This window comes from Aaosphaeria arxii (genome assembly GCF_010015735.1).
Source record: "Aaosphaeria arxii CBS 175.79 unplaced genomic scaffold BU24scaffold_14, whole genome shotgun sequence".
In the NCBI taxonomy this organism is placed as follows: domain Eukaryota; kingdom Fungi; phylum Ascomycota; class Dothideomycetes; order Pleosporales; genus Aaosphaeria; species Aaosphaeria arxii.
In genome coordinates, this window is record NW_022983487.1 from 65,599 (window position 1) to 92,915 (window position 27,317).

The 27,317-nt window shown below is 51.6% G+C and overlaps 7 protein-coding genes across 7 annotated transcripts; 5 read left to right on the forward strand and 2 right to left on the reverse strand.

Annotated features, from left to right (window-relative positions):
* Positions 1–4,147: 4,147 nt before the first annotated feature.
* On the forward strand, positions 4,148–6,033 carry BU24DRAFT_359001 (uncharacterized protein; the record flags this gene model as incomplete). Its single annotated transcript, XM_033524020.1, has 4 exons — positions 4,148–4,288; positions 4,664–4,904; positions 5,019–5,625; positions 5,691–6,033. The coding sequence occupies 4 exons, from the start codon at positions 4,148–4,150 to the stop codon at positions 6,031–6,033; spliced, it is 1,332 nt and encodes a 443-aa protein (XP_033377499.1).
* Positions 6,034–6,899: 866 nt separating this feature from the next.
* On the forward strand, positions 6,900–8,656 carry BU24DRAFT_82790 (uncharacterized protein). The gene is made up of 6 exons (XM_033534686.1): positions 6,900–7,132; positions 7,251–7,269; positions 7,341–7,514; positions 7,640–7,693; positions 7,756–7,852; positions 7,918–8,656. Exons 1-6 carry the CDS (start codon positions 7,115–7,117, stop codon positions 8,561–8,563), a joined length of 1,008 nt encoding a protein of 335 aa, XP_033377500.1. The 5' UTR covers positions 6,900–7,114; the 3' UTR covers positions 8,564–8,656.
* A 1,189-nt stretch (positions 8,657–9,845) lies between these two features.
* On the reverse strand, positions 9,846–11,866 carry BU24DRAFT_468155 (uncharacterized protein; the record flags this gene model as incomplete). The annotated part of the gene is made up of 2 exons (XM_033532497.1): positions 9,846–11,461; positions 11,551–11,866. 2 exons carry the CDS (start codon positions 11,864–11,866, stop codon positions 9,846–9,848), a joined length of 1,932 nt encoding a protein of 643 aa, XP_033377501.1.
* A 1,255-nt stretch (positions 11,867–13,121) lies between these two features.
* BU24DRAFT_83233 (uncharacterized protein) lies at positions 13,122–13,886 on the forward strand. The gene has a single exon (XM_033534687.1). The coding sequence runs from the start codon at positions 13,280–13,282 to the stop codon at positions 13,733–13,735; it is 456 nt and encodes a 151-aa protein (XP_033377502.1). The 5' UTR covers positions 13,122–13,279; the 3' UTR covers positions 13,736–13,886.
* Positions 13,887–15,703: 1,817 nt separating this feature from the next.
* On the forward strand, positions 15,704–18,963 carry BU24DRAFT_428691 (glycoside hydrolase family 3 protein). Its single transcript, XM_033529543.1, has 5 exons — positions 15,704–15,983; positions 16,038–16,120; positions 16,190–16,312; positions 16,360–17,844; positions 17,933–18,963. Exons 1-5 carry the CDS (start codon positions 15,930–15,932, stop codon positions 18,816–18,818), a joined length of 2,631 nt encoding a protein of 876 aa, XP_033377503.1. The 5' UTR covers positions 15,704–15,929; the 3' UTR covers positions 18,819–18,963.
* Positions 18,964–21,463: 2,500 nt separating this feature from the next.
* BU24DRAFT_468157 (fork head transcription factor 1) lies at positions 21,464–24,184 on the forward strand (the record flags this gene model as incomplete). The annotated part of the gene is made up of 4 exons (XM_033532498.1): positions 21,464–21,583; positions 21,648–22,784; positions 22,840–24,026; positions 24,082–24,184. The coding sequence occupies 4 exons, from the start codon at positions 21,464–21,466 to the stop codon at positions 24,182–24,184; spliced, it is 2,547 nt and encodes an 848-aa protein (XP_033377504.1).
* Positions 24,185–25,701: 1,517 nt separating this feature from the next.
* BU24DRAFT_497361 (NADH:ubiquinone oxidoreductase 11.5kD subunit) lies at positions 25,702–27,000 on the reverse strand. Its single transcript, XM_033534264.1, has 3 exons — positions 26,961–27,000; positions 26,402–26,541; positions 25,702–26,296 (listed from the first exon to the last, which is right to left on the reverse strand). The coding sequence occupies exons 1-3, from the start codon at positions 26,986–26,988 to the stop codon at positions 26,126–26,128; spliced, it is 339 nt and encodes a 112-aa protein (XP_033377505.1). The 5' UTR covers positions 26,989–27,000; the 3' UTR covers positions 25,702–26,125.
* Between the last annotated feature and the right edge of the window lie 317 nt (positions 27,001–27,317).

Sequence of the window (27,317 nt, forward strand, 5' to 3'; positions counted from 1 at the left end):
TGGACTGTTCTGTACAATCTGTGATGAAGGTCAGAATCAGATTATGCAATAGACGTCGTTGACAGTTTGGGTCGAACGAGTTCCGTTCCAAATGCTAGGCGCATGAGAGGAGGAATCGGCCCGGCAACACGTGGTTCTGCTATATTTCTATTTCGGAACATGGTGAGGTGGATTGACACGAAGCAGGGAGGGGAGAGTCGGAGGAACGATCACGAGGACAGAGAGATTTGATGGATTCGCAAGCAGAAGCGAGGCTGGCCGCCGGACGGTGGAGGCTTGCATATTCTGCTCTGTGCTGTTGCGTGCTGTATGGTGGTGATGAGACTGCTACTGCTGCAATGATGAGTTGGATAGAGGATGGTGTTGTTTGAGAAACCAAGCCGGATTCCCGATTTGGGCAACAAAGAGCATGGCCTGCATGCACGAGTGGAGATTGGAGACTCGATAGGAAGAAGAGGAAGAAGACGAGCCTGACGAGGGGGATCATGGTGAGGCGATTGCATGGGTGCATGATCCGACCATCCCTATCGATGGAGGCTCATGTCGTACTCGTATCCTTTCCTTTACCTGTGCTCGCTCTACTCGTAGTCTCTGATATGTATTGTACTAATACTATCGTAGATAACTTGGGTTTTGTATCGTTTCGTATTGCATCGCATCGTTGGACCTTCCCGAGCCGAGATAGTGGGTGAGCGAGCAAAGACCGACGGGCGTTGGACGATGCCGAACCGAAAGTCAAAAAGAAAAAGAACAAGGATGGATGTGCATGTGTCTGACAATGTCTGTCTGTGTGTTTGCATGTGCATGAAATTTGAATGAACGAATGCAAGCCAGTTGGGCCGGGTTACCTCTTCTGTGAGGGTATGCGCCAGCCGATCTGACAGGCTCCCAGCCAATAATCGAGTGGGCTGAGCGGTTGGTGGATTGAGAACGTACCCTGCAGCAGATTGAGGCGTGAGAGGAGAAAGATGATTAGATACAGAATTGATTGATGATGTATGATAGATGATGTGATTAACTGTTGGGAAAGCGGGGAATCTTTGTATTCGTAGGGAGTGCTTGTACTGTGTACTGTGTAAGTACTGAAAAGGTTGAGCAGTGAGTTGAGATACACAGTAAACGGGATAGACGCGCATAGTAGGACTAGCCTAGCTGATTGGAGAGGACGATCTGATAACAATGAGAGGAGAAACAACTTCAAAGAGACGTTTGTCTCTATCGATAATGATAGCGATTGCAATGATGATATTGTTGTTCTTGTTGCTACTGTTTGGGAGTGTGTAGACGGTACTCGTAGAGAGGAAGAAGCCATGGAGATGCCGGAGATGCATGAGAAAGTTGGAAAATAACATCAGGGGGTATCCTTGAGGAGCAGGGTATGATGACGCTAAACTGGAGCTAACCTCTCGCTTAAGCCATCTAGCGTCATCGGCCATGCAGAATGCGGAAAAGCTTTCCAGCCGGAAAAAAAACATTGCACGTGCCGTGTCCATTCATCTTCCACTTTTTGGTTCCCAACCTACGAGGTGCAAGACGGCGAGTTCCATCAAACGGTATTCTGTATGTACCTAGGTATGTATGTGTGTATGTGGTATGGAAGTACTTGTATTAACAAAAGTACATGTCGATGCGATACAATCATCAGCCATCCAGGTATGGGCACGATAAGAAGATATAATATAGTTCTAGCACTCCCCACGCTCCCAGCATAGCGATAACGACAAGTCTTGCCAATGGAGGACGCCAAAGCAGCCTATGCATTTCGTTGGACATTTTGAGAATAGCATACTATTGCATCTCGTCTACCTGAATCTACTTGTACAAGTAGATAGGTCGATCTAACCGTCTCCAATTGCTCCAAAAGTCCCCTCCCACTCCAACTGCTCCAATCCTGTCTGCATTCGTCCACTAGTGCCTAGGTACTCAATACGTCCTTCCAGCGTCTGTAACCGACGCCTAGGAGAAGAACAATGAAAAAGAAAAAGAAAAGAAAAACAAGCAAAACTCAATAACCACCGGCCGGTGAACATGTCATTGGCATGCACGCAGGTTCTGGTTTGGTCTGGTCTGGTTTTGTCAAGTGTGTCAATCGGTCAATCAATCAATCAATCAATCTGACAGACCTGTTTGCTCCATCCTATCCTATAACTCCTGTGCAATCCCTCCGTTGTCGCCCTTGGCTGGCACTGGCTGGCTCTGGCTGGCTCCAGGGCTAGATCACAAATCTGCTGGTGGAGGCCACCGGACTGGAAGAGATCCACCAGGCTGGCCCGTTCTCCTACGCTTGAAGCCTCCATTCCCCCCTCACCCCATCATTCCATCGCCCCAATTGGCCGTATCCCCCCCAGGCAAAGCAAACCTGGTGGAAAAGGAAAATTCTTTTTTCTTCCTCCTGCAAGCCTCCGAGAGCGCCGCCGTGCCTCTTCCGCTCCCTCGTCTCGATGGGCAAAGCATCGTGAACGGGACTGCTTGGCCCCTTGTCCATGCCCTGTCTGCCCTGCCCTGCGTTGATTTCCTTTTATTTTCTTTTTTTGCCTTCTATGATTGATTTCTTGGATGATGTGCGAAGCGAAGTGAAAAAGCATCCATCTAGGCAGAAATCGACATAAATATTATCCGTAGTACGTCACGTTACAGGTCAAAGGAGAGTAGATGGGGAGAGATGTGGGCGCATACACATCATCGTCCGTTCAGTACCGTATCACCGTATGTATCTACAAGTAGCAACACCAGTAAGAGATGTGCCAGAGCAGCGGCTGTCCAGGCTCCAGATCATTCATTCAGTTCATCGGTTCGCGAGCTGCCTGCCCCAGTCGCAATCCCAATAATCCCATTAATTCCCAATCCTAATTGCAGGCCAAATTCAGAAGAAGAAGAAAAAAACCAGAAACAATTCGTCCCCAATAATAATCATAACCATCTATCCCAGATCCAAGACAGTCTCTAACTCTGAGTACCTACCTATACCTAGGTATCCAGGTGTGCGCGTGTTCTAAAATTCTAACCTTCTTGACCCTCTCTCGCACACACCCACGGGCACTCACAGGTTTTTTTGTTTGCCCGCTTTTCGCTCATTCACTCTCGTCTTTCCTCCCTAATCTTCCCTCGCCCTCTCTCTCATAATTAGTTACCTCGTAACTCCCTTTCCAAGTGTGTTTGCTCATCCATCATCCATCAACCTTTTTCCGACCTCTCCGCTCTCCGCTCTCCGAGGCCCCCCCGGTTATTCGCCTACCGTACATCGTTTGCCTTGCCTTGCCTTGCCTTGCCTTACCCTACACCCTACCCTATCCTATCCTTCCCTACCCTAACGTGCCCTACCCTCTTTCATCCTACTCTGCGCACTACTTCTCGTACCTAATCTTTTCATTTCCATTACCCAAAGGCTTACCTCACATCTTTTGCCCAACTTCATCCCAACAGCCAAACAGCTTTCTTCTCTCAATCGTTATCTATCAACCACATTATCAAACCCCTACACTCACACATACACACTCGCACACACGCAACTCACACCTGGACCTACTTTTCGACCCGACACTACGGCTGCCGCCCTTTCTCCGCGCGCTTAGACCCTTTCTCGTTCCCAACTGTGCGATTCTGCTCCCTCCGCGTATCCCCGCCCCTCTGATCGCATCATCGCCTACCGTCAACCGCCCGTAACGTCAACCCATCAACGGGCAAACCCTTCTATCGCTATCAAAAGAGGGCCAGAAAGAAAAGACGAAAAGTAGAGTCGCGGTTTTGAGGTCGTAACCTTGCGGTACCGCGGTCTTGCGCGTTGCCGCCCTCTCAGCTCGACTGAGTTCGACACGATCGCTATCGCGTCTCCCCCAATTCTCGTCCTACCGCAAATCGCAGTTCCCAGTCGCAGTCCCCAACCTTGGCAGCGATTGTGTCTGTGTTTGTGTGTCTGCGTCAGCGTCAGTGTGAACGTGCACCACCACCACTATCAAACCCCCGACCTCTGCCGTCTCTCTACTACCACTACTGTGTCGGATCTACTGGACTTGCGATCGTTATCAGCTCCCAATCCAAGATCCAAGTTCCCCGTCCTGCGCCCCCCAAAAAGTAGTAGAGGTCGTAGTCCAGTGAGGAAGGAGGGGTGCATGCACTGCAGATGGGAGGAGATAGTAGCGTAACAGATATGACGGCCCCCGTGGGAAAAGCCGAACCCTCGCGCGATGGTTCGACGAGCTCTATCGCGTCCTCCCCGGAGCCTGAGACTCAGGGCACATATACCCAAGAGAACCCCCAACAGCAGAAGCGCAAAGGTGGTCGTAAACCAGTGAGCCTCTCTCTCTCTCTCTTATCCTACCTTTTGTTCTTTTTTATCTCCGATCCCGTACCCCATATCTACTACTTGCCCTTTGCTTTTGCCGATTGCATCTGCACTTACTTACCTTTACTCCACCTGCACTGCTCCACCCACCGTACACTTATCTCCCACCCCCCCATATACACCATTCACTCTACACTGCCTTTGCTTCTGCCTCTGCCTCTGCCACTGACTACTGTCTGTTGTCATCGTCGTTGCCAATTGCCCATTGCTCATCGTCGTTGCCAATTGTCAGTTGCCATGTCCATGTCCATGTCCAGTGGCTCCACTACTACTACCACTACCATCACCCCATCCTTTGCGGATGCATTCACAATGTCAAAGATAGCACTAACCAAGCGACGTAAGATTTATGCCACCTCGGAGGAGCGCAAACAGCGGAATCGTCAGGCCCAGGCTGCCTTTCGTGAACGCCGCACCGAGTACATCAAACAGCTAGAGAGTACGATCAAGCACCACGAGGAGACCCTGCAGAACCTCCAAAATAGTCATCGCAATGCCGCCGACGAGTGTCTCATGCTCCGATACAAGAATTCGCTTCTAGAAAGAATCTTGCTGGAGAAAGGTGGGCAGAATCAATTCTTCTTCCTCCCCGTCTTTGCCCCTCACCTCTTCCATACCCGTTCCACTGCCCATCTCCCTCTCCGAACCCCATGCTGACCTTTCCTTCCACCTCTAGGCATAGACGTTCAGGCCGAGCTGCGCGCAAAGACTGGGAGCCCCAACCTGGGTCCGACTCGTGCCGCTGCCTCTGCTCAAACTTCTCCCAACCAGCCGCCGCTTCAACAGCGCGCCATTTTGAATAGACAGCAGCAAAGGCGGTCCTTGGGAGGACCGCCGAAAGCTGAAGGCGTCCACCATGGCCTGCCAATGATCCAACCAGACGGTGCCTTGCCACAGCGCTCACCACTGTCCCAGCCCACTCCTGCTTCTCATCTCTCCTCTCCAACCGCGTCACAAACGCAATCTCCCAATTTCATGCCGCAAGGCACGTCGGTATCGCCCAACTTCGGGCCTCTGCCACAGCAGCAACCGGGCCAGCAGCCATTGCGACCTCAGCCACCTAGATCACACTTCACCCCAATCATGGGACCACAGGGACAGCAGGGACAACAAGGACCACAGCGTCCGTCCGTAATCACCAACCAGTCTCCGTCGAACGGAATCAATAGTGCATCCACCGTAGGCAGTGGCCCGGCAAGTGTAATGACCCAGAGCAGCACCAGTGGCGGCCCGTCCTCCTACTACACCTCTCCCTTCGAGAGCCATATGAACCAGCTCGGCAAGTACCCCAAACTCCTCTTCCACCTCTTAGGTATAGAGCTCTGTCGTCCTAGACTGATTCCGTGAGTACAGAGCAAGAGTATGATGAACAAGCCGATATGCTTGATCATGACGACCCGAGCGACCAATCTGCCGGCCCTGGTCCCGGCCCTTTCTCGCAGCAGAACTTCCCTCAGCAAGGGCAATCGATGCAACAGAACCAGGGCATGCAACCGCCGATGCAGCCCGCACAGAACCAGCAATACACCCCGCCATCCGGGAACATTTCGAACAACGACTCGAATGGGGTGAACGCCGCCGTGTTCAACGGCATGAACCACCTCTTCGACCCTTACGACCCAATGCTTGATGCCGATCCATTCGGCCTTTCAGCAAGCATGCACTTTCCGACAATGTACGAATCACGGTGAATATGAGGGGGAAAGGACCGAGTGAAGGACAGTATTGGGGGATACGCCAATGTGATATTACCAGGAGATTCGGATTGGGGGGGAAACAAACCGGAAAGGACCGCCTTTCATGCTTGTGTTACATTAGCGGGCGCCAGGGCGGTTATGCTGGGACATGCGGTCGACGACAACGACCACGACGGCGTTCTTTTTTATTATTATTTTTACATGCGAACTTTGGGAATCATTCGACGGCTGTCCTATTTACGATCAACGGCGGCATCTACAACAAACACAAAAGTTATGGCTTGGAATCGGTTACGGGTTTTTATTTTTATTTTTTTTCCGTCGGGCATGATGTGGTGGATTCCTTATTCTCAACGAACCACATCACTTTTCAACTGTTCATGGGTTTTAATCATCATATTCCTTTTCGAGCTGTCGACCGGGCCAACTATTCCAAGGCTCTACTCGAATCTGTAAATATATAATCGAGACATAAAGTGAAACGTCTCTGCAAACATGAAAAACATCATTTCCCTCACCAACTGTGCCGATTGTATATAACATGTGTTCCAAGGTTGCTTGTCAACAATGAGGTCAGAATGCCAAGACATATGCTCTGTCAACCTCCAATTAAGCGAAGCGCTTGCCCACACTGCCAGAAACATTGCTCCTTTGAAGCAATTTGAAGCAGTAATATTATTCCCTATGAGTATTCAGAAGTGCCAACAACATGAGTGATCAAGTGAAATAAATACCATGCCGCAAAGAATTGTACGTTTCGGGATAACCCCACCAAAGTGATGTATTCCGTCCCTTTGTCTGGTTGCAACTCCGCTTGAGGTTCGGAGTCCTGGTCCGTGCCCCGCTCTTACCGCACGAACGATTTTCCCCCATTTTCCCACTGTTTCCCACCGCCGGGCAGGTTTACCAACCCTCAACACCAACGCCAACTCCATCTCGCTTTTCACAAGCACCACCCTATTCCAGCGAGAGCCCAGACCTTCTCCAGCAGGGTCAGCTCTCAGAACGTTTCTTTCGATCCAGCAGATTGCGCTTCTAGAAGGAAAAGCGCGAAAGGCGCTTCAATCCATCCACCATGTCAATCGCCTCTAAGGTGAGCCAATTTTGCTCCTTTCCCTCGAGCTTCGGCGTCCTGCGACGCTCGAGCTGCATCCTCCATCTATCTATCGACTCAATTGCTCGAGTTTTTGTGCTGACTTTGCGTAACACAGAACCTCTACGACCTCCTCGGTAGGATACGCCCAGCTCCCACAGTAGTACCCCTCATTGGGAATTTTTCACACTCACACAAACCCACACAGGCAACGACCCCGAGCAAGACCCCGAAAGGAAGACACCGGAGCAGCCCACCAAGGCCATTGACAAGCCCGTTGCAAGGTCTGGCAAGCGCAATGCTCCCGCCGAGGCTCCAGCCCGAGGACCCGCTGGCAACGCCAACGGTGGCCGCCAGCCCACCAACAACGCCAACGAGAACGGTATGTCGTCGAGATCCGATGGGTTGAGGGCAGCTGTGATATGAAGCGTTAAGCGTCTGTTGCTGAACATGCCCCGATCCACCATTGAGGCGAATTGATCAATTTTGGCTAACGATTCGATGTAGCTTTCCGGGATCGTGGCGTAGGATCTGACAGGAACCGCAACAGGGGCTCTGGTGGTGAGTGCTCTCTATTTCTCCTCAATCGATCGATCCGAACCTTTGCTGATATACGTACATAGAACCCGGAGAGTTCCCCTCTCGTGGCCGTGGTCGCGGACGTGGCCGAGGCCGTGGTGGTGCTGCCGGTGGAGACCGCCACAGCAGGACCGGTCTTGGGTAAGTTCCTCCAATTTCTTCGATATATCATTTGTCAATTGGACTTTACTGACTCTCGGTAACAGCGAGCACGAGAAGCAGGCCGCTCACGGATGGGGAGGAAACGACGGAAACTCCGAGTGGGCCGACGAGAAGGCCGGAGAGGCCATTGCCAAGCAGGAGGAGAAGGAGGATGGCGAGGCCGATGCTGAGGCCGCCGAGCCTGAGCCCGAGGACAAGACCCAGTCCTACGCTGCCTACCTTGCCGAGCAGGCCGAGAAGAAGCTCTCCCTTGCTGCCAGCAACGTCCGCAAGGCCAACGAGGGGTCCTCCAAGAAGTTCCCCGAGGGTAAAGCTGTCGAGCGCGACGGTGAGGAGGACTTCATCGCCGGCTCCGGTGGCAAGGCCAAGCGTGAGCGTGAGCGCAAGCAGAAGGAGTTCGTCGAGCTCGATGACGCCCACCTGATCAAGCAGGACAACCGCGAGTCTTCTGGCTTCCGTGGCCGCGGCCGTGGCCGTGGCGAGTTCCGCGGCGAGGGACGCCCCCGCGGTGAGGGCCGTGGCGAGGGCCGCCCTCGTGGTGAGTTCCGTGGTGGAGAGGGACGTGGCCGCGGCGGACGTGGCCGTGGCGAGGGTCGCGGACGTGGTGAGGGCCGTGGACGCGGTGGACGTGGCGGCCAGGCTGGCCCCAACATCACCGACTCCAGCGCTTTCCCCAGCCTCGGCTCATAGGTTCATTCGACAAACGTCTAGGACTACGTGCGTCTTCATCTTCCGCTGAGAAGTCATGAGTGCCGAACATTGAAACTCCTCCCCCTTTTTTCTACTCTGTATCTGGCAAACGGGCGGGAGAGTACATGAAATGTATGTGTGTGGGGTTTTTATCTTGATTGTTTGAAAGTTGGGGGAGAGCGGCAAATGGAAATTTCTAAAAATCAGAGGCCAGCACGACACCGGCAGGGCAGGCAGGAAAGGCAGAGCAGCAGCAGTAGAGCAAGTACAAAAAACAAATCGGGATTTACAAACACAAGCACATCTACCTCACTCACTCCCATCTGTCCCATCACATCACATGAGGAAATATGTATCGAAGTGAATCCAATCCCACAAGCAAACGAACTCGAATCTTGCTCGATGTTATTCCACCTAACCTTACGTCTCCACTGACAGATACATAATTATTCAGTGATCTCCAACCAATGGCTTGGTCCTTCCCCTATCCACCCCCTCGCTCTTTGCTATCTCATGTATGCAGTTCCCAAAATGACCAAAAAACAGAAGGAGGCATCAACATCCAATTCACCTACACCATCTTTCAATTGCAGTTCGAGTTAGAGTCCGAGCTTGACGTGATGTATTCATCATACGGTAAGGAGTAATAGCACATTACGATACATGACTTTCGTTTCCCTCGTACTGTGCTATCATAGCAGAGAAACAGTGAAGAACGTAGAAAAGCAGTAGCCGGAATGAAATGCCAGTCATCAAGGTGTCATCACCAGAAATACGTGCGTCTTTCCAACCTTGAATTCCTTCAGTATCGTCGTCCACCACACAACCATGGGTAGGCAGTACCGTACCAGACTTCGATCGACCCATCTCAACGACCCATCTCCCCAAATATTGTCCCTATTCTACTTGCTTGTATAACAACATCACATCACGTTTTTCGCAATCACGAGGAAAATAAGGAGTGATGTAACAAAAGTTTATACATTCGAAAAACAAAACCCCAACGCCGATATTGCCTGCCTGCCTGCCTGATAACGCCGGATCTGAAAATGCTACGCTTACATGCATGTCTCATCTCTCCTTCCTAAACGCCATTATGACGGCGGAGCGTGAGGGTTGATAAGGTGAACGGGGAAAACAATTAGACAGTTTTGTCTGTGTGGATGATGTACATGAAGTAAACAAAAAGGCCAATGTATCCTCTCCCAGAAGCCCGTGTGTCCTGAAAATGCAAAGGTCGAGTTGAGCAAAACGAGGAGTCATTCAGAAGGCCGTGGGGAGATCAAGTCTCATCGATTGCGTTCTTGGCCCTCAACTCCTTGCGGGCTTTGGACTCGGCTTCCTCCTCCTCCTTGCAAGTGCGGCAGAGGAGCATGTTGCAAGTCTCGCACTCGTATGCAAAGCTGAACGGCGTGGGATTGAGTTTAGTTGCGCCACCAGCGGAGCTTGCTTGGGAGACGGGGACCTGGTTGGCCGCTGAAGTGAGATCGTCAAGCGAGCGCTGTGGACGAGGTTGAAGTATCCAGTCGGTGGAAGAGACAATATTTCCGTTCATGTCCCTAACACGATCGCCGTTGTCGCTGTGCGGCAAACCGACTGCGTCCTCGGATTCGGGCTCTAGCAAGCTTTGCGGTCTGCGAGCGAAAGCCGGCAGTGGAGCGGTGGAACTGGTTCCCTCGACCCCTTCTAGAGCGCGCCTTGGTAGGGGGCTTTCTCTATCCCAACGTGTGCGCCATCTCTTCTTAGGAGACAAATGAGATGTCATTTTGAATGGCAACTTTGTTGCATTTGGCGGGAAAATCTCATTGTGAATAGGGGCCCAGCATTTGGTGCATTCCATTGTGACCGGTTTCTTGGTCAAAAGTGTCGTGAGAGATATACCGGGGATGTAGAAGTAATGGTCGCAGTCCCATAGCTTGTCTGCAGCGTCATTGCTCGGCTCATCGCCGAAATCCATATCGGCTGCTTCCCAAGTGTGACGGGAGTGCAAATCTAGGTTTCTTTGTCGCCGTGCCGTCGGAGTCGCATTTGCAAGTTCAGTTGAGGCTGGTTGCTCCGTCGTGGCGGCAGCGGCAGCAGCAGCAGCAGCAGGCTCCGTTGATGTGGAAGCTTCAGCGTTGGGAGAGTTGCTGTCATCTTCTTCGTCGAATTCGCTCTCGGAATACTCATCGGATTCGTAGCATTCGCCGTCGCACTCTTCCTTTGATCTCTGGCAAGCCCAGCACCAGTGAGCGCCACACATGCACTGCATGTGGTTGCAACCATACATGCGCCTCACGCCTTGAGCGCACTTAGGACACTTCTTGTAACCCCAGCCCTCGAGCAGCGCGGCAGTCTCTTTGTCGACTCCGAACGGGAGATCTTCGCAGGGCAAACCCAGGTGCTCAAGTTGTCGACAGTTGGTGCATATCGAAGTGCTACACTTGGGACAAGCAATGTGCGGTGAAGTCGGTGTTCCAACGACAGAGTCGACTCTCTGCTTTCCTTTCGCACTGCTGTTGTTCTTGAGAATCCTGTTGGAAATGAACGCAGAGCACGTCGGGACTGGGCAGTAGAACGGTTTCGGGGTGCTCCACTCGTCGTACTTCTCCCGGTAGGTGTTTAGTTCCTCATCCGTGAGAAAGGGTCGCACATGGTGAAGTTGAATAGTGTCGCAGCAACGTGGGGGCATGCGTGTCACATCCAAACACGCTTTGAGGAATGAATGCCTGAGGCACTCTACGCAGTATGTACAGTTGGTCCTGCAAGGACGGACGATCGTATCGTCCGTATCCGGGAACGGGTCACAACAAATTATGCAAGACACTATCTTGACACTGGCTTCGGCCTTGGGGATGGGATTGGGAGTGGCAGAGGGAGAGTGAGGTGGATCATTACTACCTTCATCTTGTTGCAGTGCTGTGGTCGTTAGATGAATGCCATCTGAAGGTGAGTTCGGGTTTGTGCTGGATGGTAGACGGGGGAAAGTAGTGAAAGTTCGTCATTACCTTGGTCATTTTTTACTTCTACACTTGGAGCACTGTCTGGAGCTTGAGTGTTTTCGTGCTCCATTTCGATTGCCACTTGGCCAGATGCTGTGGCGGATAGTTTGTCGGCGGGAGAAGTAATGCTGGGTGTAGGAAGAACAACAATCGCGTCCTTAGCGGCGACAACGCTCAAATCTTGGCAAACTTGATCTGTACGGGATTTCGCATTTATGGTTTGGTCGGCAGGTGAATGTGGAGCTGGAGCACTGTTGCTCATGGTATTGAAGGACTCTGCGCGGCGCGGCCGCCGCACAGCCTTAGACAATTTGGAACCCATGATTTGAGAAAAAAGATTCGATGAAGAACTTTGTACATCACTAGATGGATGAGGGCATATATATACTTGGGAAATCTATATATGTCCGTGCCTCAACGGTTGACTCAATCCTGTATTCGAGAGTGAGAAACCAAAGTGTTGCCTGCAGGCAGCCTCATGATTCGATGTACATTTATTGGTCAAACAAACCATGGCGCTGCACGAATCCCCACAGCTGACAGTTTAACCATGGGGTTTACGGAATAGCGAATTTCTCAATTAGTCGAATGATATCCGGTCCTCTGGTCTTGTCTACTCGGGTAACTTCATGTTTGTAGTATGTTCATTGGTAGATGGGTTCCAGAACCATACTATCGTCATGGCCGACCTGGGAGATGGCAATTGATCCCCAAATCAATTTGGGGGCTGTGTCTTTGCTCTCGATCCTACGGCATCCCCTTGCCCTTCGCCCTTCAACTCGCTTGGGATGTGAAGCTGATGATGAAGTTGGAGTCATCGACGTGTGAAGTTGGACGAGACTGGTCAGCGCAGGACGATCTACGTTACCCGATTAAGCTTAGTGAGACATCTGCCTAAGTACTTGGATCAGTCTTGAATTCGCCCATTAAATAACTGTCAACATTCTAAAATGATTTAAAAGAATTAAGTTTAAATGATAATTAATTATTCGAGCGCGCATTGAAGTTTTTGCGATCTCTTTAGCAAGAATTGTCGCTATACGGCAGAAGACAAGTACACATGTCGTTACAACCTTCAGCCCTCCGCCTGCACCGCCACTAAACCGCACAGTCACCGCCCTTCAATCCTACAAGAAGTAGGATGTAGAGTCATGAAAACTGACACGCCTAACCTGATACGATAGGAATGGCTACACGGAATCGATCAATCTGGGAAGTTTTCGATGAAACAATTACATGGTCTTTGGATTGGCTTTTCCCGTTGATCGAATAGAACGTGCATTCGCCACGAAGCACGGCAAGGTCTTTTCTATGACTATACTAAGATACAAGTAGCTATACATATCAAACGGTATATTAGTCACAAGTCTTGGGGATTCAACAGTGCCCGCTTCGAATTTTATATCCAAGGTCTTCATGACGAACAATTAACACAATTAACACAGGGCGATTCCTAGAGTTGTCACTTTTTCCACATCGCTTGAGCATTGCCTCATTTCGACCTGGAGTCGCCATTCCTAGATTTTGTACTTTCCAGAACTATGCTCTTGCCCACTGCCATCCGTTGGCGCTCAAATTCTTACCAAAATCACTACGACTTGTTCCAAGAGTAAATTCAATGCCATCTAATCTCCCCTTCTATCGCTCAATATTGTCTAGCTACAACGGTGCCAGAAAGTGGCACGCCCGATTCAGTGTCCTACGGGCGTTTTGACGACGCGCCCTTTCACGATGAATGAATTGTATCGATCGAAACATTGCACAAAGACCAGCTCACAAAGCCCTGAATCTACATGCAGCGACAGGAAACACGAGCTATGTCTCGTATATGTTATGGCCAACCATGTCCTATTTGTCCCACAGAGAAATTCGACATATGGCACTGGCAAAAAATGCCATTGTGGCGGATAATGTTTCAAATCCAGCCAACGAAGGCGAAGAGGAAGCCAATTATACGATTGAGATTCAATGCGCACAACAGCCGCCATCGACATTTATTAAAACCATTCAGGTCTGCTTCAGCATCGTACCCTGGTCCCGGCTTGTTCGGAGATTATTCTGCCGAATCCAAATAAATGAGACGAACCGAGGATGTAATCATTGCAGCGCCGATGTAGGATTCGTGAGCTTCCATGAAAGCATAGGAGGCGTAATGATTTCAGCGACGGCAAGGAGTACACATGTAACATGAGAAATGCATACATTCTGGTGTGGCATCTGGTGGCAAGAAGGTTACGACGGAGTAAGAAGCCGAAGATACGAACAAACTCTGGAGAAGAGTTACAAAAGTAGAACTAGTTATTGGAATGTCTACTTCGCACAGTCGGCCTGGAAAGCTTTTGTCAAAAGAAGGCGGTTCTATCTGGAATGTTGACAATGCTTGGCTCTCCTCGCTTCTCCATCGTGAATGATGTCCATTCCATGCTGGATAAGCGGACCGAGTTCCCTACGGTGTGAACGTTCGATGGGTCTAGGAACAATGATTTGTATGTATGGAAGACACCACCTTGCGTATGAGTTTACGATGCCTCAGGACGAGAGCCTTGGCTTGTGGAGTAGGTCCTGTGACGACTGAGACAAACCGCTGTGTCCCTTGTACTACCTTCCACAGTCGGCAGAGTGCCAACCCGCATCTTGGGGCTCGGGAAGCTAGCCAGCCGTAGATGAATGTCTATGGATGTACTGCATAGGTCGTGAGGGGTGTTTTGTTGACATTGGAAGTACCGAGCAAATCAACCGGGTAGAGGATAGTTTGTGAGTCGTCTGATGTACAAGATACTTTTAAGAAGACAGGGAAGAAAAGAAAGCAAGGATTAAGTGTGGAGGCAGCGCATATGCTCTCCGTTTGTCAAGCACTGTCGTGGAGAAAGGGCCGTTTGCTAGTGCACATCGGGGTGCGGAGATGAGTTTGCCCAGGAATTGGCCGAGGATCTCCCATCCATCATCATCATCAGCATCATCATCAAGACGCGTAGAAAAAAAGACGCCAGAAGACAGGGAACGACAGGCCAAGTTCCACTCCGTGTATTCCACGAATCAAACACCGTATTAGCCACTGTGCACGTCAACAAATACCTACTACCTATGCAGCCCATCGTTTGAACAGGAATCCAGCCCACAACTTCTCTGCACAATGGAGAGGCTTGAGGCAACGCTGTTGTACTACGTCAACCCCGCGCCGTCTCCATCTGTTGTCCCGTTACCCATCGTACACCAAGACACCTCGGTCAGCGTACAGAGCTAGAGCCAGCGGCTGGACGTGTTGGCTGCGGGAGCGGCTTGCAGCTTATTGGGAGGAGAGAGGTGATGCTACCTGATGCTACCTGATGCTACTTGCTGCTACTCGCTGCTACCAGGCCAACGGCAGGGCCATCGCAGGTAATGACGATTGACATATTGATGAGATGATGTTGACATGGGTTTGGTCAGCTATCCTGGGAGATCCGTCTTCAAGGGAGGAGGCAGAACCCTGTCTGATGTAAGGACCTAGGAACTGAACTTGACCTTGGGCCTTGTGAGGTACAGGATCCGGCAATACACAATGCACCATCGTCGACCTTGGTATCGGTCAGAGAGAGAAGGGACAGAAGGTGCTCCTTTTGATGGTATCCCCCCATAAGCTGCCTATGCATCTAGTGGAGCCGTCCGATACGGACCGGAGATCACGCCGCCACCACCACTTGGAAATCGGGTTCTATTTGAGCAGACACGCACATTATTGATCAATACAAGTAATTTGACAGAAGGACGAGGATGATGGGCCGAAAATGGACGACGGGCTTAGGGGCGGCGAATACGTATGGAGTGATCAGCAGGCACTGACCACCTGCTCTACGCATGTCTCCACGTCTGTCCATGTCGTCCCTCCGCCCCCGACGGGAGAGGCAATGCTCGGCGCAGAGCTTAGCAGACGGGGCATCCCCTGAATCCCTGCCATAGCTCCACCCCCAGCTCATCAGATCAGTCAGGTCAAATCCCCATCAGACGATCAGAGGGAATAAAAAGCTCGTCTTTTCCCCTTGCCTTTGCCTGTGTTGTTGGCCCTGAGCGAGCAAGCGAGCGAGTACACAGTACACCTCACATACTCTCTGCCTCCCCTTGATACGACACAGTCACAAACAACAAGTGGCATATAGTAATCTTAATTTAATTGGGTGACCCAGTATCCATTGCGGCACTCTCTTTGCCATATCGTAGTCTCTGGTGCGCACAGGCGAGACGTCATGTTGTGGCTTGTTCAAGCATTTCTGGCCGTCGGCCTTGCGGAGGCCCAAACCACCGTTCCTGTAGGTTCAACCATTTCAACCCTTCTCTCCACCACAACCACGAGTACCTCCACAGACTGCACTCGAAAGGAGATAAACCCCCGTTGAGGAGCTGTCGCGATGGTGCAAGGTCTTTTAAATTTTGCTCTCTCGGTGTTTCCTTTCTTACGTCAAGTACAATTCCTAGCTCAAGTTGATTGTTTATTGTTGTGCTGACGAGTAAACAAGACCGAGAACACCACCATTCCCAACACAAACGGCACCACCAACGAACTTAACGATGCATATAGCCCCCCATTTTATCCAAGCCCGTATGTACCATCAGAAATAAATCAGAACTATACATGCAGGCCCGATCATTCGTGCTAATTGTGGGATAGTTGGCTCGACGGCTCAGGCGACTGGGCAGAGGCATACACAAAGGCTCAGGCATTTGTCTCACAGCTGACTCTGCTCGAGAAAGTCAACCTCACCACAGGTGTAGGCTGGCAGGGAGAAGCATGGTATGCATTGGTTGTCTCTATACTACGCCATCAACTCACATTTCCAGTGTCGGTAACGTGGGAGAGATTCCGCGCCTAGGATTTCCTTCTCTCTGCATGCAAGACTCCCCACTTGGTATTCGATTCGCCGACTATGTTTCCGCTTTCCCCTCCGGAGGAACCATTGCTGCTGCCTGGGATCGCGCTGAGTGGTATCGCCGCGGCTACCAAATGGGTTCAGAACACCGCGACAAGGGAGTTGACGTACAGCTCGGTCCCGTCGTCGGTCCCCTAGGCCGCAACCCCAAGGGCGGTCGCAACTGGGAAGGCTTCAGTCCCGACCCCGTTCTCTCTGGCATTGCTGTTGCCGAGACCGTTCGAGGCATCCAAGATGCCGGTGTCATTGCTTGCACGAAGCATTACATCATGAACGAACAGGAGCACTTCCGCTCACCAGGAAATTTCGAAGACAAAGGATTCGTGGATGCCATCAGCTCGAACCTCGACGATAAGACTCTGCACGAGTTGTACCTCTGGCCTTTCGCCGACGCCGTACGCGCCGGCACGGGCTCGATCATGTGCTCCTACAACAAGATCAACAACTCGCAGGGCTGCCAAAACTCGTATCTCCAAAACTACATCCTTAAGGGCGAACTGGGCTTCCAGGGATTCATCATGTCGGATTGGGATGCACAGCACTCCGGTGTTGCGAGCACATTCGCAGGTCTGGACATGACGATGCCCGGTGATACCGACTTCGACAGCGGCGCCTCATTCTGGGGCACTAACCTCACCATCTCTGTGCTGAACGGCACACTCCCGCAATGGCGCCTCGACGATGCCGCGACTCGCATCATGGCAGCATACTACTACGTCGGCCGCGACAAGGTCGCCAAACCCACCAACTTCAACAGCTGGGCGCTTGACACCTACGGCTTCCAGCACTTCTTCGCCAAAGAGGGATACGGTCTGATCAACCAGCACGTGGACGTACGCGACGGCCACACGCAAGCGATCCGCCTGTCCGCCGCGCGCTCCACCGTTCTCCTCAAGAACGAGGGCGGCGTCCTGCCACTCTCCGGCAAGGAGAAGTTCACCGCGGTGTTTGGCGACGACTCGACCGAGAACCCGTACGGCCCCAATGGATGTCCCGACCACGGCTGTGATAACGGCACGCTGGCAATGGGCTGGGGCTCAGGAACCGCATTCTACCCCTTCCTCGTGACGCCTCTCGAGGCCATCAAGTCTGAAGTCCTCGCGAACGGTGGCGTCATCCAGTCTGTCGTGGACAATTGGGCCTACAACCAGATCGACGCGCTCGCGAAGCAGGCATCTGTCTCTCTCGTCTTCGTCAATGCCGATTCGGGCGAGGGATACATCACCGTGGATGGCAACATGGGCGACAGGAACAACCTCACGTTCTGGCAGGATGGTGACAAGTTGATCAGGAACGTTTCTGCGTCGTGCAACAACACTGTCCTTGTGATTCACTCGGTCGGTCCCGTCATCATCGAGGAATACAAGAACAACCCCAACATCACAGCTATCGTCTGGTACGTAAACCACTCCTCTTACCTTACCCTAACAATTTTGCATGTTCAACACCACATATGCTCGATACAAGCTAACACGAACACACAGGGCCGGCCTCCCCGGCGAGCAATCCGGCAACTCGATCGCCGACGTGCTCTACGGACGCGTGAACCCAGGCGGCAAGACACCCTTCACCTGGGGCGCGCAAGAATCCGACTACGGCCCGGACCTCATTTACGAGCCCACCAACAACTCGTCCTCCCCGCAGGACAACTTCAACGAGGGCGTCTTCATCGACTACCGCATCTTCGACAAGAAGAACATCACCCCGACCTACGAATTCGGCTTCGGCCTCAGCTACACCACCTTCGAGTACTCCGACCTCAACATCCAGAAGATCCCCGCAGGCCCCTACACCCCAACAGCCGGACAAACGAAAGCAGCCCCTGTCCTGGGCAACTTCAGCACCGACGCCAGCGAGTACCAATGGCCCGCCAACCTAACCTACGTCGACAAGTACATCTACCCCTACCTCAACTCGACCGACCTCCGCGAGGCGTCACAGGACCCCGAATACGGCATCGAGGTCGAGCTGCCCGCGGGCGCCCAAGACGGCTCACCACAGTCCCGCATCCCGGCCGGCGGCGCCCCCGGCGGCAACCCCCAGCTCTGGGACGTCCTCTTCCACGTCACGGCGACCATCACAAACACAGGCGAGGTGCCCGGCGAGGAAGTCGTGCAGCTATACGTCAACCTTGGTCCCAACGAGCCGAAGGTCGTGCTGCGGAACTTCGAGAGGTTGAGCGTTGCACCCGGGCAGTCGGCGACGTTTAACGCGGACGTCACGAGGAGGGATGTGTCGAGTTGGGATACCGCGTCGCAGAATTGGGTCATCACGGAGGATAAGAAGACGGTTTTCGTTGGGGGCAGCTCGAGGAGTTTGCCGTTGACCGGGGAGTTGGATCTTTCTGGATATGCGACCGGTGGTAATTGAGGTCCTTTTTTGAGAGTCTTATTTCACGATCTTAATGGTATCACTACGTGATGGTGGTGGTGAATGGGGGTATTATTTTAATCATTCTTTCCTCTCTTCGATTCTTCGGGGGGATCATTTTTGGATTCACATCCCTGACAACGATGTTACGATGTCAGAGCGAAAGCGAGTCATGATTTGGTTCCTTCTTTTACGGTTTTTTGGGTATAATGAATGGCAGGGCGAATCAGGGACATGTGCATGGTTCGACTCACGATATCAAAAGGAGGGACAGGGGGACAGTCATGGATGAGAGGAATGTAGGGTTGAAGCCAATCAAATGATGATGAATCTTTCTCAATTGGTGAGGACTATCTATACTGATTGTGAATCATGAGGTGTATCTTAATATGTATCAGTGAATAAGGTAGATCAAAAGTCGACAACGTATGGCGGTGGTGATGGTGAGCGAGAGGAAATGAATATCTGGAGTCGAGTAATGTCTGCAAGAACAAGCGAGAAGCGGGTAAAATTGCTTGGTAGGTGATCACTGATGAATGATGACATGCCTGCCGGTACTGGCCGGATCTCAACGGCCAAGTCAACGGTCACAAGTCACAACCAGAGGGAAGGACCGACCAACCTGCGCCTGCCTTGTTTATCGATATCGATAGGCGCATCATTAGTGCGATAACACACGGATAACGATATCTCGTATGCACTGTGTATGCCTATTTACAAACCATCTATTTCTGCGAACTCCCACCGGACGGTGACTTGCATGAAGTTAGTTAGTTGGGGTAAGTCGAGGGTCAGCGACGAATCAACAAAACAACAAATACCCAAAGCCCGGGGGTTGTTGTCCATCTTTACTGCATCTGTGTGCTGAGTTGATGGGAACGGGAAACGGTGGTTGGGGTACGCGAGGGAAGGGGAAAAGCGCACACCGTTCGCGTATTTTTTTCTCATGCTCGATGACGATATCAGGTGGAGCGAACTAAGCGCGTCGTTCGGCCTTTTTTTTCTGCTTCTCTTCTCGTCCCGTCTCTTGTATTTACTAATAGTATTTTTCTACTCTGTTGTGGTCTCGCCCGCACGGCCTTGTTCGTTCGTTCCGTCTGTTCATCATCCCGTTCGCTTATTTGGATGGGAAATCCTGCTTGCAAACAGAAAGTGCAAGTGAGACGTTTGGATTCGGCCAGGGTCAGATACGTAAGTGTGAGTCTGCGTTTGTTTGGCAACATTGCAACTGCGCTATCACGGTTGGTCTGGACTGCGTGCATCCAATGGTAGCAGGTGGACTGGCTGGTATCGTTGGGTGAGAATAGTGTAGTCAGTACAATGAACCTGTGGCTTGTCGGTCTACCTGCTTGAGTAGGAACATGGGAGTATTGATGAATTGGGAGAGCAGCACTCCGTAATCAGTCAACTAGTATTTGGGTTGATAGATGTTTTTGTTATTGATTTGAATGATTGTGGTGGAAGCGTAATTATTGTTCCAATTACGAGTCACGGATCGTGAGTTCTCTGGGTGGCGGATGAGGTTGAGGACGAAGAGAGGGAGTCACGAGACCCGCGCGTCTTTTGCGGATTAGGCAGTTGCACAATAATTGTTCGTTCCTTCCTTCCCTCGACCCAAATATTGACTTGAGTGGATGGATGGATTATCATTATTGCCAGTCACTTGTCACTTGTTTTCACTTGTCGCAGTGAAAGTTGTCCATTTGCAGTTCAACCAAATGATTAATCATTAATTGACTGTTCATGTTCACTTCCTCTCTTCCTCTCTCACTCACTATAAACCACCCGTTAACTTTCCCATTCACACACACACCCCTGCGCACATCCATCCTCCTCACTTGACACTCGACAACACTCGACACTCACCCAACACACACAAACACACTCTCTCTTCGCGTCCTCCCTCTCCCCAAGTTCCACGCTACCCAATAACTCGCCGCCGCCGTTTCGCCGCCGTCGCCTCCTCCAACTCCTCTTTTCGCGTCCCGTGAAGAGAAATCAACAACAAACAATAATCCTAGCGAAAAACACGGTCGATTCCATCTTCTACCTACTCCGTACCGTACCTACATACATCCCACATCCTCATCGTTCCACACCGCGCACACCAGCCGAATCTTCCAACCTACGACCACACTCTCAAACTCCCTGCGCGCGCGTCCTGGGTCGCTCCTCCCAAGTAATCGCAATCTCGACCGTCGCTCCCGATCGCGCAAGTGACGCCTAACCCACATTCTGGAGGGGAGGAAGTGGCAGGATTTTGGCTGTGGTGAGCGCGCTCCTCGACCCTTCGGTGGGGCGACGTTCCCTTTGTAGAGGAACCCGCCTTCCGTCATCACATACCCTACATCACCGTACATCATCATCATAATCAACATCATCAACCCCATACACATACACACGTACACACAAACACCAACACCCACCTACCCAACCCTGCAACCCGTATCCGCCCACACCCAAACAACTCTCTCATCCACCACCAACCATCTTGTCGACGCCACTCCACTCCATTCACTTCACCTTACTTCTCTTCACTTTCATCTTCTATCCATTCCTTCTAACCGTCCCCGCTTGGGATTCACCAGACACACGCACACCCGCTACGCACACATCTACGAACGCACATACACATACACGGCATCATGCCGCCCTCATCGACCAGGAGGTCGGGCTTGCGCACTCGCCAGCTGCCTGAGCCTCACCAGCAGTCAGACGCCGATACCCCAGATTCCATAACCACTCCTTCCAGGAAACGCAGACGGGTAAGTAGTAGCCCTCTACCTCCACCCTCTATAGAGGTTAATGCTAACCTCCCTCTCCCTGCAGTTGAATGGCTCCGACCGCGCCGCCGCCCCCGCTGGTGTCGAAGACCTCCCAAGAACACGAATCACCGAGTCTGTCGCCAGCCAGGACTCGAACGCGACCCTCCCGAACGGCCAAGAGGAAGAGTTCCCATCCGATCCAATCGAGAGGCAAAACATGATCATCGCCTCCTTGCGCACACCCCGCGACTACACCCCCAATGCCGCCGTCGACTACGCGAATGATCTACAGGCCAGGAGGAATGAAGGACGAAACATAGCTGCCTTTGCTAAGATCGCAGCCCGCGACTGGTGTTTCTTCGTACAGAAGACGGTCCTCCTGATTGGTCGAGCAGACGCTCGTTTGCGACCGAATCCGCCCACCAGCTCGCAGGATCCCGGCCAGGACGAAGCAGACGATCCGGTTGCCCAGTGGGGGGTAGATATCGACCTTGGCCCAAATCGACAGGTCTCTCGTGTACATGCGCAGATCGACTTCGACAGCACGGAACAACAGTGGTTCATTACAGTTAATAGCCGCAATGGGCTCAAGTTGGACGACAGAAGCATCGAAAAGGGAACTCGCGCCATGCTGCACTCGGGTATCTGCATCGGGCTCCTTGGCACGCAGATGCTGTTCCTCCTAGCCAACCAAGAGGATCGGTTCCATCCTATGCTATGGCGTCAGGTCAAGAGCGGCCCTGACATGGACGCTGAGTCCGAGAAGGAAGGCCACCCGCCATCTCGTTCTCTGCCCCACGCTCATCAGGGCGGGCCTACTCCCAAGCGTGAGAACTATGATCCTTTCCCGCCGCTCTCCCACCCGCGAAATAGGCAGACAGCAAAGGGGTTCGACAGCAGCTTATTGACATCTACCCCAGGTCGCACCCAACCCGACACTCCTCTCGCGATACGTTCGTCTGAGAAGGACCCACGGAGCAAGGGTTCGCCCTTCTATCAACGTGGGATGATGTTGGATGGTATCGATGACATCGATTACAGTGCTGACAGCGCCCGTGATATCAAGCCGCCACACAGCTACGCTCAATTGATCGGCCAGGCCATTCTGAGTAGTCCAGAAGAAATGCTCACGCTGGCAAACATCTACCAGCACATCAAGGACCGCTACGCATTCTTCCGGTTCACCAATGGTGGTTGGCAGGTAAGTTGCATTCGCCTAATTCCCCCCTTGCGCCGCAACGATTAACACATTTTAGAATTCCATCCGGCACAATCTGTCCCTCAGCAAATCTTTCGAAAAGGTAGCTCGCCGAACAGATGAGCCAGGCAAGGGTATGAAGTGGAAAATCGTGGATTCCGAACGGGAAGATTTTCTCAAGAAACAAATCTTCCATCCACGGAAGGGTGGTGGCCCCGTTCGACTCGACTCTTCCGGCCCGAATTCTCCTGCGATGCGCGACCCACCATCACAAGCAACGGAACGACTTGTTGGTGTGCTAGGTCAAACTCACTCTGACATCTTCGGGAGGCAAGATCCTCGACCTCCGAGGGTGAAGACCCAAGCGCGCTCCACGACACCTCCGTTGACATCCTACCCTATGGCGAACGAATCTTACACTCCCGACCGTGGCCCACGCCCTCAGAACCCTTTCGGTGGCCTCAAGCAATCGCCAACACATCATGACGCACCCAAATTCGCTACACCAGCAAAGAGGCTCTTCCAGGATGCCCACGGCCCTGGTGCCTCGTACCATCAGATGTCTGACCGCGAACATGGACAGGCTCCATCTTCACCCAATGTGGACCCCTCAAAGCACAGTGTCAGCGGTCTACGCGATCGTTCCGCGCATTCTCCGCCTACCCTTTACTCGGATAGCACGGCCATCAACGCAAATGGCGGAATGGGCGGTCTCATTACCCCTTTGGTCGCAAGGCATGCACCCCGCTTGGCACCCCCTTCGACCGTTCACGTGCCCAGTCAGTACCTGCAGCTTAGCAGTCCTGCCCCTTTCTGGAAGTATTTCGATATTGAGAGCACGCCTGCAAAGGCTCCTCCTCTCGATCTCAGCCCTACGAAAATGAAAAAGGAAGATGACAGTGAACATGGTGAAGACGAGCCCGTGCAACCCAGTTCACCTCCGGTGCTACCGGATGAAGCTAATAGCCGAGAGGGAGGCGACCAGGAGGAGAATGAAAATGGCAATGACAATGATGATGAGAACGACAACGACAATGATAAAGATGAGGACCTTGCACCAGAGAGCCCGACCCGGACACTTTCTCGTCCAGTCAGCCGTGCTCACCTGCCCGCTCCTCATCACTCCCGTTCAAACAGCAATGTCAACAGCCTCGCTCCTTCCGCTATGGCTGGTGGCATGGTCCGGGGTGCTAGCCTGGGATCGTTCGAGGAGGTGGATGAGGAGGGTGGTTTTGATCTAGCCAAGTGAGTACAGGATGCTGAATCGTATTAATCCATCACCTGCTGACCTTTGATGTAGGGGATTCCAAAAGATCGGTTCGTTCCATCGAAACATGCAAGCTCATGGTGCCATGGGCCCGCAATCACAAGATGCCAGACGAAGTGTGAGCACCAACATGTGAGCTCCATGTAAGATTGTCACTTCAAAAGAATCATCTTGTGCCCTGGCGATGGCTTTCGTCACCTCGACCTTTCGAAAATCGTGCACACTCGGCGCCCATGTTGCATGGATTGTAGAGGGTCAGGCCGTTATGAACCTATGCGTATGATATGTCTTCATATTCTACAGACTCTATCAGCGTTGGCCTGTGTCGTCATTCACTACATCATACACTTCTTCACAGCTTGTTTTGTCTAGGACCCTTTATATCTTACGATGCACCATTAACAAGAAGGCTCACTCTATGGCTAGTTCACCTCTCACAGATATGGCGTTCTACAACTATGGTTGGGGTTTAGCTGCCTCTCGAGGAGCGCTGGGTCATGTCTTGTTTTACTTCGGTTCTGTTATGATGCTATGATTTCAAAGAACTTTCCTTTCCATATCTCCAATTCGACCGGCGCACGTGTTCTTCATTCGTGTCGAATGATCTGAATGCCTGACAATGCAAGAGGTCAGTTTGCTTGTATTATGCATGATGTTTTTCTTCTTTAGTTTCGCAATGGTACAGCACGTCCAAGGAATATGGGGCTGAACCGGCGTTTTCATCTTTCACAATCCGTATCCGACGGCCGTCCAGCCACTCGTTGCTGGGCGAACACGTTCATGTCTCAGCAAATGACAGTCGGGTCTCAGGTAGTCAATCCAATTTGAAAAAGTATGAAACATGAAACATCAACCTCCTGTGCAAATATGTGATTTGATTCCATTAGTGCGTGATCCCATGAGACTTTTCATACTTAAATAGAAGTGACACACGAAGACCCCCCCCCCTTCTTATCTCTTTGTCGGAAGGAAACCGTCTCTGTTCTGAAGTCTACTAATATACCACTCACGAACTATGGATCTGATGGATGATGAAAAAGGGACTCATGTTCTCTCCACTCTTCGACTCATACCTTTTCTCTCACACTGACAGATGTACTTACTTTCTCCCCACTTCTTCATATCTCTCCCTTACTCCCCTTCTCCCCTCAAAAGGGAGAAACTATATCCAATCAACCTCGGAGGCCTCTTACGGTAGATATTTTGAACTGTGAAATCTGCCGCTCTGTCCGTGGTTCGCACGGAAGATGAGGGGTTAATCCGCGGCAGCACAAGCACGACAGAGACAGGACACTACGGGGTTCTTGTCTGATAAAGGACTGGCTGGTGTGGAGATTGGAATTTCGTCGGGTGTGTTTCAAGTCTTTGTCTCTGCTTTTTTTCTTCGTGAGAGAAAACTGGGCTTGGATGGCGTTGGTGTGCGTGAATGGGGATTTTATGTGAAAGTACGGGAGAGTCTGAAATGAATGCTCGATTTTGGGCGTTGAGGGATGGGTGAGAAAGGGCTCGAGAGAAGAAAGAGGAAAGAGGGAAGAAATTGTTTCATTTAGCCGAGTGGTGGCCATATCACATGTTTTTGCGACGATGGCATGCTTTCTGCATATTCGTTGTAGGAGAGAGAGGGTGGGTGTGGTGTGGTGTATATGGGATTTGGGGGTTCATGGGGATTATATATAGAGATTCGATTCCGTGCAGTGAACATTACATGACATAATATGACACATGGTGGATTTTGAGAGTTCGTTTCGAGAGTTATATACTTTGGCTTGCGTCAGTCCAGCCGTCGTCTTGAGACCTCCGCTGCCGTCTTCCCTTGTACTCTACCACCACCATCGATTGCAGTCATGGGAGCAAGCAGTGTTCTGCCATCCGTCAACATGCTGCTACCCCGTTCAGCCGATCAACCACCACCACGTTATTCCCCAAGAAGGAAATGAGAGAGAAAATGGTTCGCAAATCAAGCACGCATGTAAAAGGGGAAATGGCGGAGAAAGAGGGAGGGAAGCCGCCACGCGCTGGGTTTTCCCACCCTCCCTCCACCCTCTGGATTTAAAACATCATTTTTGTGATTCTCTCTCTAATTTATCTCCTTGTGCGGGAACCACTTGCTGGGCTTGAGGTTCTTCTCCTCGAGCGGCGCGTCGAGGACGCCCAGCCTGCGGATCTCACCCGCCGAAGGTGCGTCGTCCCGCTTGATGTTGGCCTGTTGCTTCCTGTATGCTGCTTGGAGGGCTAGGGTTCTGGCGGCCTGGTGTAATTCTATGTTAGCATTATTCGGTTTCTTTCTCTCGTTTTTCGTTTCGCGAGGTGTTGGGTTCGGTCTTGGGATCAGATGGGGAAGTGTGTGCCTTACCTCCTTCTTGTGGTGAAGACACTCGTAGTAATCCTCAAGGTAGGGTGCGCATTTCGCTTTTCCGGAGTCGTCCTCTGGGTTGGTGTTGGTAACGTAGCAGGCTAGGACTTCCTGCCAGAAGGGGAAGCAGCGGGAGGGGCCTGATCAGTTAGCATTAGCATGTGGCTTTGTATGATATGTGGGATTTCTCTGAGAGGTGAAGAGATTTCAAATCGTTTGCGTTTGAGATATCGGGATCGCGGGGGATTCTGAGGGCGACCGGGAGAGTTTGAGAGTTTCGACAATGGTGGATCGAGAGGACGCTGAGGGCGGAAGTTGTAATGTCGATGGAGGACGGCGTGAGGCCGTGAACATATAGGCGTGGTACAGTCGATGCGATTGGAGCGTATCCATGTCGTTTTCCTCCATTTGAGAGAGCATTGAGCCTCGTGTCGTCCGTCCGTCGTTCGCAATTCGATTCTCGTTCCATCGTCACTCGTTTCACAATCTTCCCGTTGCGCCTTCAATCCCCCGCCGTAGCCCGAAAATCCCGTCGCAAATGCATTTTTAATAGACTTACCGCCAGCGAGACCGAATCCAGAAGCCATTGTCGCGGTAAGGTGTGTGTGTGGGGTGTAGTAGTGGTCGGTGATGCGTTTGGCTGCCGGCAAAGAGTCGGGGTGAGGTTGCTTAGCTTTGGTGGTCTGGCTTGCCAAGCCGATCTGATCTTATCTTATCTACTACGACACCCAATATACACGAAAGGTCATTGGTCGGAAGGGCGAAAGTGCATCTTCTACGTCAATTGACTTATAATCTAGATTGAATTTGTTATAGCGAACAAGATGTCTTTTTGGTACCTTGCTTAATTCGTTCCATGAGTGCCTTGATCATTTGATTCTCTCAACACGAACTAGAATCGGGCATATTAAATCCT